This window comes from Venturia canescens, chromosome 9, assembly GCF_019457755.1.
Source record: "Venturia canescens isolate UGA chromosome 9, ASM1945775v1, whole genome shotgun sequence".
Taxonomy (NCBI): Eukaryota; Metazoa; Arthropoda; class Insecta; order Hymenoptera; family Ichneumonidae; genus Venturia; species Venturia canescens.
In genome coordinates, this window is record NC_057429.1 from 11,266,509 (window position 1) to 11,277,222 (window position 10,714).

Sequence of the window (10,714 nt, forward strand, 5' to 3'; positions counted from 1 at the left end):
TTAGCCTTCAAGTTTTTCTGAGATTTGTCGACCTTTAACGTTGATGATAAGGTCCCTCAAACTCATGATTTCATTTTGTATTATACGAAATTTTCCATTTTCCTGAAAGGTGACAAAAGTTTGGCTTTTTCGTTCCGTCTCATCGGTCCAATAGGAAATTTATTATGAAAATAAATGATTGCATAAAATTTCATAAAAAAAAAAAAGCAGAAATCTTCGGGAAATAAAAGGGTCAAAATCGGATAAAATCTCGTTTAATTTTTAGTTTTGTCTTTGGTGTACCGCCAACCATTCACGAGCATCAGAATTCACACGATTTTTCATCGATTCAATTTAATTAGATTGCTTTTCTATGAGAATCATCATTTACACGATCTTCGTGTTCGATTTTTACCAGCGAGAGCTTGTCGCTTTGGCTATGCCGCATGAACTGACACTTCAATCTACAAACCATAATTTCAATGATCATATAATGATCTCAAATTATTCACTCGCATCTTCAATAAACTCACACTCATTACCGTGCCTTCGAATATACACAAAATACAAATATAACAGAAAACTAGAATTTTTTAAATTATGTAATGTTCGATAAATTCGAAGCGATTAAAACCGCGTGAAATATTGACAAATAAAGAATTCTAAGTAATTTTATCTCTATTGAAAATTCAATGTTTTGCAACTTATAAATCGATTGTCCAATAGTTTGGTTGATTTGAAAAAAAAATAAATTAGTCCCAAAGACATGCATATTGTGAAAAACAAAAAAAATCACATTGATATATTATAGGTACAAAAAAAAACATAAAAATAATTTTTAAATATCAAAATCATGAATTAATAAATAAGCAGTTGTGTGTCACACGATGATTTGTGCAAAAAAATAAGGTCTGAAGAATGCAAGCATGCAACACGTGATTTTCTGTTTTTTTTTCTCGTACTGCACAGTGAAAAACACAAAAGTTCAGTGAAATATTTGCTAAAGATGAAATCTATGAATGATTTTAAAAAATATGTTCTTTACTGTTTTTTTTTTTTTTCCAGAGAAGAGAAAGAACCATTGAAAGAGGAAAAGAAAATCACGCCGATCATCGATTCGGGTCTGAGACGCGAGACATCGATAACGTTTGATGGCAAAAGATCAGTATCGAAGACCGGTTTCGTCGGCAAGGATTCGGCCGTCTAGATATTCTTCCGGCGTACTAGATTGTAAATTGTTGGACGCGCGTGGCCATGAAAAAAACAATCAATTCACACATGCACCCAGTAAGGAATGATTTCTGGCCACGAAGTTCTCGGAACTCGAAGAAACCGCGATTTTCTCGAATCTCCATCTCCGTACCGTAACAAATTTTGAGTAACTGTCAAAATTTATCAGGATAAAAATCAATTCATTTTCAATGAATTTTTTCATCGACGTGATCGGGGACGTTCTCGAGCGATCAAATCGCTGGAAAGCAGGTTGGTCTCAATCCGAACGAAGCCGATTCGCACACCGGTCGAGATAAACAAAAAAAAATAACTAACTCATGCAATCATGGAAAAAGCAACGCGAATGAAAACGCTATCAACGAATTAAGTAGACCGAAATATGAAAGCAAATTTCTGCCATTTGAACCGACAACTCGAAAGAGATTGGACGATCTTTTTTTTCAAAATTTCACCTTCAAATTTATGAATTCACACTAAATAATGACGAGGATTTTCGACGTCAAGCTAACCAATTATTTGCCATCGATTCTGTGCAAGTTCGATACTTTTTACCGTCCGATGAAAACTCACACAATCATGACTTTTTATCACGTGAAAAAATCCTCCGAAAATGTCTCCGTGCGTTGGAAAAATTCTCTATTCTCACACTCCGGAGCTCTTACCAATCAAAACTTGACTTCACCGCAACGAACAATTTTTTCTACACATTTCCGACACACGATTTCCGACCCACCGCGTTTCGCCCCGCTAAAAAACACCCTGAACAAATTTTATTCGATTTCGATGACACGGCTCTGACGGAGTGAAAAACGAAAATACTTTCCGGAATAGCCAAACCGATATCGAACTGCAATAGCTCGGAAATTCGTCAAATTTCCATCGTTCGCGACAGATCAGTATTATTTAAAACTAAAATTACTTAAAACGAAATTAGTTTTTTATTTTAATCGCAGTAGCCCCAGGAGTACACTTTTGGGTCCGAAAGATACGAAAAAAGTGCAATGACGCGAGTTTGTTCTCGAAGTAAGGAAAAAATAAAAATCGGCTTATACACGGTCTTTTGGCGCACACGCGTTTCTATGCTAAAGGAAGAAAAAACTTGAGTCACGTTTCCCAAAAACGATCGTCGAGATGGGCATGGAAAGAGTGTATTCCCGAGGATCTCGATGCCGATTTTATCGTACGATACAAATATCAAAGATACAAAATACAAAGTCAAAAGTAGAGTTGCATAATTGAGTACATTAGCGCAGAACTATTTTATTCTTCACGCGTGTATAGAAAACATTTGCATCGTTACGGATTATCGGACCGATCGATTTACCGTCGTCGCGAAATCGAAGTAGCTGCACTTCATTCGTCAAATAGCACAGAGCTAAAAGTAGAGGAATTGAAGAAACTGAAAAACATAACCGAACGGTATATGAATAGCGAGAATAAAATGTATAAAGAAAAATAAAGAGTTGGAGTAATTGCGAAGAAATTTGAAACGGGAAAGAGATCTCGTGGTGATTTATCCGTAGGATTGCGAAACAATTAAATAGAGGTTACTTGCGCTTCGGGAAAGCTTTTTACAACCGTATAGAGATAATCGCGGTCTAGTACGCTGGATTTTTTCACCCCCTTGTTCGCCCGGACCTGGCCCACAACTCGATAAGCGACGGATGATAAGTTTTTTCTATTTTTTCAATTTTATTTCCATGCACTGGGCTGATTCAGTATTTAGGAAAATCATCCGTCGCTTATCGAACGTTACATGACACTGATGTTGCGCCAACGGGTGGAAATGAGTCTTGTGAAAACGAGAATAATTGGGGATATGAAAATACGCAGTCACGAGTTTCGTGAATCATGCAATTTTATCTGTCCCCCCACCCCCCTTATGTATATAAATACTTATAATATCTTCTCGAACAAAAAGTCCTTTTTTATTGTCTCATTTCATTCGTATGTGAATCCGCATTGTTGACGTACGCGTCATTCGAGTAAGCCGAAATTGTTACCGTGAAAACTTCGTGTATATCATTGAAACTTGCCAAAATCGACACTCTCTGATATCGTTTACTCTTCAAGACTGATATTTTATTACTCCTTTTCATTTTCTCTCTTCAAGGTAATCGTTGCTGACAAAAACGATTGATTTTATATACAACTACGTACGGATACGATTTTTATTGAGAATTCACTATTCTCCAAAGATGCACACTCTTTCGTTTACGAAATTAAGATAAATTTTTTGTACGTCTTTTGCCCCCTCCCTCCTTTCAAAGTGCTGAAATAAATCTTCGAATACGTACGTCTGCAGATGTATGATGAAAGGGAGCACGCTTATTGTTTTTCATTTTTCATATTACCTTAAACAAAATGAATAATTGTACAAAACACTGAAGAAAACGAAATACCGTGTCGATGAAGGAACCTGCCAAATTAGTTCATTGAAATAACGAGGTTACTTAAATCTCTTATTTAATTATAATTATTATCGATTATTTCAAGTGAGAAGACGAGAGAAAAATTTTCATTTCTCCATTAATTGCTCCGAAAACTATACGGCCAAACGAAATCACTATGGTACATGCTTTTTTTGCGAGAGAATTGTAAAGGCAGTCAGAAAACGGGAAAAAGGAAAATGAAAAAAAAAAAACAAGAAAAAAAAAACAAAATGTGATAAGTTTTTGTAAATGCTTATAAACGTTCTCTACCCTTGTCCCTCGACCCCCTCTCCGAATCTTGAATTATCTTTAGGACTATTCGATTTTAGGCTTAGCGAAAAGTCCTAGCGAGTAAAATAATTGTAATTAATTATAAATAATTATGATTAATTATTGGGTATTAAGAGATCAAAGTTTGAGATTTATGAATAAGAAGCCACGAATAGAACACGTGCACGAGCGCGGATAAACGCGTTTGCCTTGTCATTATTACTATGTGAATAAATTTGCAAGAAAAAAAACGTTACTTCGATCGAGCTGAGTCAAATTTTTGGCCGATTTTCACGGTCAATTATAATAATGAACATTCGATATCATTAATTGAAAAACTGTTTTATATTTATCGCTAGAAGTGTATCTCTCACGTTCGGTTTTTCACGTCGAAAAGGGCCAATTTGACTGAACTGGAGCGCGGCAATTATTTTTACGTACAATTTCGCAAGTACAGTCGTGACAAAAAAGTTTCATGGAGAAAACGATACTCACAATCAAAAGTGTCCACGATCTTTAAGGTGTTCGATTACCATAATTCTCAACATGAGTTTCGAATGCAATATTTATTCGAGGACTTTTCATTTTCCGCAAAGTTCGAACGCGATGTTACGGTCAATGTTCAAAGTACGCAGTTGACAAAAATATTTTCAGCGATTAAGAAAAATATGGTAAATATGCTACAAATCAATGAAAAAAAATCCATTTTCTCCGATGGTGAAATACGATTGTTACTTGACAATTATTTTGACACGACTGTACGTGCAAGGAAAGTCTCGTGACGGAAAAAACTATAATTGTAAGCCTCGTTCGTGTCTTATCCTTGATTTTTCATCTCAACAGAAAAAAACCAAATCGTACAATCACGAAAAGACACGTCCGAAGATTTTGTTGTGTGTGTACCGCTAACGCTTTTTCCGCGCGCGGCTAGCTTTTTTACCGTGAACCGTGACAAGACCGTTTTGCCAAATAATGTTAAGAATAAAAATACCAGTACTTATTAGTCATGTAAGTTTAAAGAAAAAGAAAAACAAACCAGTAAATTACGATCGTCATGTGGAGGAAATTTTCTGTTTTTCTATCCTGTCGAACGTAGATTTTTCGCCCGAAAAAAATCGCCCAAAAAAAAGGAACAAAACAAAATATCGATATCCCGAATTAAAAATACGTACGTGGGCTCGCTGTAATTCAGGATAAATATGTACGTACATTTAAGAATTAATATTGCTATTTTGTATTCGTTGCCAAAATCAAATACATGTTTCAATTATAGCTTTTATTATTAATAAATAGAATAACAATAATAATAATCATCATAATGAATAATGGCTAAGGAACACACGAGAAAATATTAATTGTGAGAAAGTAAAATTGAATGAAGAAATCATAGTATTATTGCGCATCTTCCACTCCTAAACACATCAAAGTTTGTAGGTGTAAGGCATATTTTTTATGTATATGCTTTTTCTGTACGCGACGAATCGAAAAAAAACTCGAATAAAGAGAATGGATAAAAGAATTTGGTGTTCTTGGTAAATTTTGTTTATTTGTCAACTCTCGATCAGAGAGACGTTCGGCTGTGACAAACTGACAGCAATACAATTTGAGTGAGTATTTGTACAATTTCGTTTACAACCTTCTTACAATTTTTCATACAAAGAATATATTAAATTCAAGAGTAAAAGGAATAACAAGCGAAATGTTCTTCATTCCTGATGACCGTCATGTTCAAAATTATTCAATTGGTTACTCTCTTCTCATTAAAAAATTCTATCTACAACTTTTTCTTACATTAGTCTCGTTCATTTAAATAATTGATTATTATAACTAACAAAAAAATCTAAACCGGATCATTAAAAATGAGTAATTATTATTCACCGCAAAATAGATGCGAATATGGATACCGTCATTGGGTATTTATATACAATAATATCATGATATTCATTTGAACACATCCTGAGGAAGAAAAGTAGTAATCCAGGGATGCCTCGATTCTCGCTAAAATCAATGCTTCCTATTTTTCTTGTTCATTATTGTCAGAGAACTGTTAAAAAGCAAACGTTTATTCCAATTTAAAAAAAAAAAAAATTCCAACGGTCGAAGCTACTCCCATTCTCAAATGATTTTTTCAAGCAATATTTTTATCCTCAAGATCAATGATCATAAAAAAACATAATTTACAAGCTATTTCTATGGAAGTACCGGATAGGAACATTCCGATTTTACTCAATCGATTCAATGTTTATATTACACGTGCTCATCTCTTTTATTTTCTCATCGTTACTGGAAAATTTATCTAGAATTGCCACAAGGCTCTGAGCTCATAGCATCGGCTTGGTAGTGTTAGAAAAATCTTTGATATCCCTTATACTTCGATTCCCTCGTTCGACTTTTTGCCTTTCCTCATTAATCGTTGTTCCGCATTCAAGAGCGGTGGTTCGGTCCTTGTGTGCCATACGTATACCTGAAAAGTCGTGATTCATTAATTTACCGTGAGTAAAACTACCAATTGTAGGTCAACTTGAGACGTAATTTCCTTCCTCACTAAAAGTTGAAACTTTTTCGAGTTCCCAAAAACGATTGAACTATTTTTTTCTTTCGTCGTGAAGCTTCCATTATAATCAATGATAATCCGCTGGAGGAGGCTGACATTTTTTATCAGTCCCATAACTCGTGGGGTATTGAAAGAACATTTTTGAATATTTCGACGCTTTTTTCAAAACTTTGAAGACAATCCTCGAAACTTTCACAAAGAAACTCTAAAAGTTCCATCTTCGCGTCGGGGAGACGGATTTTTGCATAATGATCCCAAGACTAGAGGTTTGCAGTAATATAATTCAAACGCTGCAAACCTCAACTCCTGAGTTTGTGTTGATAAACGTCAATTAATATAAAATGTCAGCCTCTTCCTACAAAATATCATTAGTGGCGATGAATGATGAATGAAGCAGCCCATATTAAAACAAAAGTTTGCATCGTTTTTCAGAAAAGCAGTCAAATCGCATAATTGCCCTTTTTTGTAGTATTACGGCTCGAGTTGCCCAAGGAGTTGTGATTTTTAAATTTTCACCAATATTTCTCGAGTCCAATCTACGAGAATTCAGCTTTTCACCAGCTGATCTTGGAAAATTTAATAATGATGATAGTGATGTTAATAATAAATTTGATAATCATGAAATATGATCACGAATTGAGAAAAAAGTTCCCATCAAGAAAACCCTTTGAAAATATGGCACTAGAAATAAAAATGCAATGGAATGTGTACCTTTGTGCACGCATCAGCGAGGGGCTCCAGGTCGTCTCTCGTCGCCAATTGTTCCAAGAATACGGTTTCCTGGTAACCACCCTCGGTCTCGTACGAGAACCAAACGTCTTTTTTCTCCCGTATGAGGTCGATGTGGACAGCAAAACCGGCCATGTCGACGGGGAATACGCGATTCGGCTTCCACACGGCGTTGAAACCGGTGACTTTGTTCGTCGCGTTATCACAAATTGGCCTCTCGACCATCATGCCCCCGACGAGACCAACCGGCCAGACACCCACTTTTTTTATCTTGCTCATCTGAAAATTTTGATAATCACTTTTTAATGGCAATTTCAAACTCGAATCCAACATCTGTTTTTCATTTCTAGTGACTTTTCATGCTTCACATTGACTCGAATTTTCGTTCAATTTGATTTTGATTATCGGACGTTCGTTTTTTATTATTCAGAATGTTTGAACGTACTTCCTTGAACAATTTGACAGAATAGGTGTTGTCGTCGTCGGCAAAATATACAATGCCATTACCAACGTCGCTGAGCTCTTCTCGGATCCACCGCAAGGCGGCGTTGCGTTGCTGCACGCCGCGTGCTTGTTTCCAGGCTGGATCGTTTTTGCCTAATTTGTGATTTGGCGGTGTCAGTGCATTCAGATGAGTGTGAACGATGGTGTTCTCGGCGAGAAAATTCGTTACGAGTTTCGTTTTTGTTTGCGAGTCCTCGACGAGTATCCAATGAAAATTAGGCACGTGCAAAAATGTTTGGACCAGTCTGGTCAGCTCGGCTTTTTGAGCAGGTCGAGCAAACGTCGGCGTTATCGCAAATATCGTTGGCAATGATTTATCCAATTTTTCTGACTTCGAAGGTTCTCCGAGTATCCTTGTTATTGCTGACTGTAAATCGCCCACCAAGTTTGCCTGCTCGGTAACCAGCGTATCCAGCTCGTGAAGAGCGTTCAGTGTACTTTCCCATCGGCTACTCTCGAGATAAACTGTAAAAGAATCACACCTTTAATTCCATTGTTGGTCATGTCACTTTTTATTCTTCTCTCATTTTTATTGACAATAAAAAATACAAATTCACAAATCATCAAAATTTATTAGCACACATCAATTTTGCTATGAACTGAGTCGGACGACTTGTTGCTCGGCCGGTATCGAATCGTCGATAACACAAATATCTGTTGTGCCCGTACATCGCACTCCTAAAATAAAGAGTATATAAATTAAGCGTTCTCAGCATAAATGCATCGATGGCGAAATATCGACGTTCCCGAACGAGCGCATCGACCCTCGATGTCATCACCGAAACTTCGAGAAAGAATATCACGCCATATTGTCGCGAGAGGGGGAAAAACCCCCAAGTCTATAAATTTACCAACTAACCAAAATTCGACAGTCTTTGACGAGAATTGTAACGATTGGTCTCGAGGCAATAAAACCTCGAATTTGTAACTTCTTAAATAAACTTATTGTTAACTTGTTGTAAAAGTATCGAGTTGGAGTTCAGCTCTTTTGGCCTAAATCCCTTAAATACTCGTCCTTGATAACTCGTCCCTTCGCGACGGTCTTCGCGGACACAACATATCTGTCTTATCGATTTACCCGTAGATTGAGCGTATACGTATGTCGAAATTTGGACGTACAAAAATAATTTTTTTTTTTTTTTTTACTTTTTCATAAATAAATACGAAACGTTAAATGGAGATTTCGTTCTCTAGCATTTGTTAACAACCCGGAATGTAAATTTCCGATAACAACCACGTCGTCCAGTCAGGTATTAAGGAATTTCGGTACAGGCGATACAATGTTGCCATGCTAAACCATGCTAAAAGCATAAAAAATTTCAAAAAGTTCAGAATTTTATAAAATTTGGTTAACATATTCTTTAGTGCCAAATTTGACAATACAAATTTTTTAAGATTTTTCTTCTACACAGTTATCGAGTAATTGATCACTAAAGTTCACGTGTATAAGCATAGCGTTTCCATATATATAGGTATACATTCCGGGCATAAGAAATCTGCTTTAATGCGTAATTACTCGATAACTAAGTAGAAGAAAATTTTGAAAAAATTTGTGTTTTCGCACTTGATGTTGAAGAACATTATCACCAAATTTGATCAATTTCTTAATATTTAGACTTTTGTACCGAAACTCCTTAATCAATCCATGCTATAACAATGCTCGATGATAATCACAATGAAATATTCTGATAACAATGATTCAACGCGTTTGACAAACGAAAAATAATTATTATAATCACAAGGCGAATTTAGTCACCCTCGTCCATAGGTTCTATCTATGGCTCCTCATTTGTAAAACTTAAAATTCTTTCTTTCTCCACAATTTTATTATTTATAAAAACAATGTCATAATCGCGGTTATTATTCCACTAACCATTTTCATGTTCTTTGCCAGGGTCGCTGATATTCGAAACATTGTTATGAAACCATGCAACAGTGGTTAGCATTATAATCGTCGTTATTATTATGATCCTGATTTAGGGCGGGTTGTTCCAACTTTTAGGTAGCTCATCTGACGGGTAAAAGCATTGACTTGTAGACCTTTAACTGTCAGATAGGCTTACCTAGATGTTGGAACAACCCGCCCTTAAACACAAAATGCCGCATTACGATTGCTGTTGCTTATGAAACACCGCGACACAGTGACATGCCTCATATCGCGATTGTGCTTCTAAGAAAATACACTCAATCGAATAAAAGTCCTCATAAATGTTGAATCAAACCGAATGCATACAGTTGTCAGATAAAAATTGATGAATCGACGATAAAACAAACGTGACAGGTCGACACGTGGACCGCGAAAAGGCATGTCTATCAAGAAACACACTTTACGATGCGCGAGCCGAATGCGTAGTAAACGTAGAACCCGACAGCTACGCAAACACAGATGCCGTGTGAACGTGTGATGAAGAATCGAAAAAAATGCTTTCGTGATACTCACATATGATACCGGAGAAGATAACAATGTAGACAACAAAAAGGACTGGAAACCCCCGAGTCAGCCGAAAACCATTGCACATTGTTGACGTTTGAGTTGGCCGATCAAGGAGAAATGCGTCCGCCGTCATGGTCGAAACGCCATGACACTAAATCCTGCATTCATTACTGCATGCGGCACACTCCGGGACTCCGGGTTTCGTGTTAGGGAGAACAAAGAACGAAAAGAGTTCAGCAGGACTATTGCTTCCTTGACCTATCTCGGTTGGAGAATCCTATTTTCGATTTATTTTTTTTCCCGATATTCTCGGACGTATTTAATCATTCCCGTTTTCTTTCATACTCTAGAAAAAATCGATTTTTTTATTTGGTTTTCTGGATTCTCAAGCAGCATCATTATTGAGTTTCGACTTTACCGACTCATGGTAAAAACGGTTGAAAGAAAAGTGCGAAAAGTGCTCTCGGCACACTTACTTTTAAAAACCTACCTTACCAACATTTTATGAACAGTCGGCAGGCATGTCATTCGATAGAGATCTTTGGTGGTAGCGAGGTTATACGATAAAAATGTCATCAT

The 10,714-nt window shown here is 36.4% G+C and overlaps 2 protein-coding genes across 3 annotated transcripts in view; one reads left to right on the forward strand and one right to left on the reverse strand.

The window, feature by feature from the left end:
• Fas2 (fasciclin 2) overlaps positions 1–5,433 on the forward strand; it is a 100,160-nt gene extending 94,727 nt beyond the window's left edge. For both annotated transcript variants that reach the window (XM_043429320.1, XM_043429323.1), the window contains one exon: positions 1,045–5,433. In XM_043429320.1, coding sequence (XP_043285255.1) covers positions 1,045–1,186 — 142 coding nt within the window. In that variant the 3' untranslated portion in view covers positions 1,187–5,433. The remainder of the gene's footprint in view (positions 1–1,044) is intronic.
• Positions 5,434–5,440: 7 nt separating this feature from the next.
• On the reverse strand, positions 5,441–10,636 carry GlcAT-I (Glucuronyltransferase I). The gene is made up of 6 exons (XM_043429648.1): positions 10,631–10,636; positions 9,811–9,902; positions 9,575–9,600; positions 7,643–8,166; positions 7,180–7,476; positions 5,441–6,378 (listed from the first exon to the last, which is right to left on the reverse strand). The coding sequence occupies exons 1-6, from the start codon at positions 10,634–10,636 to the stop codon at positions 6,280–6,282; spliced, it is 1,044 nt and encodes a 347-aa protein (XP_043285583.1). The 3' UTR covers positions 5,441–6,279.
• Between the last annotated feature and the right edge of the window lie 78 nt (positions 10,637–10,714).

Bases quoted from the DNA above. Each gene is read 5' to 3' on its own strand.
- GlcAT-I (XM_043429648.1), bottom strand. The intron at 7,477-7,642 runs GTACGTTCAAAC...CAAAATTTTCAG, and splicing joins CTGTCAAATTGTTCAAGGAA to ATGAGCAAGATAAAAAAAGT. The intron at 6,379-7,179 runs GTACACATTCCA...ACGACTTTTCAG, and splicing joins TCGCTGATGCGTGCACAAAG to GTATACGTATGGCACACAAG.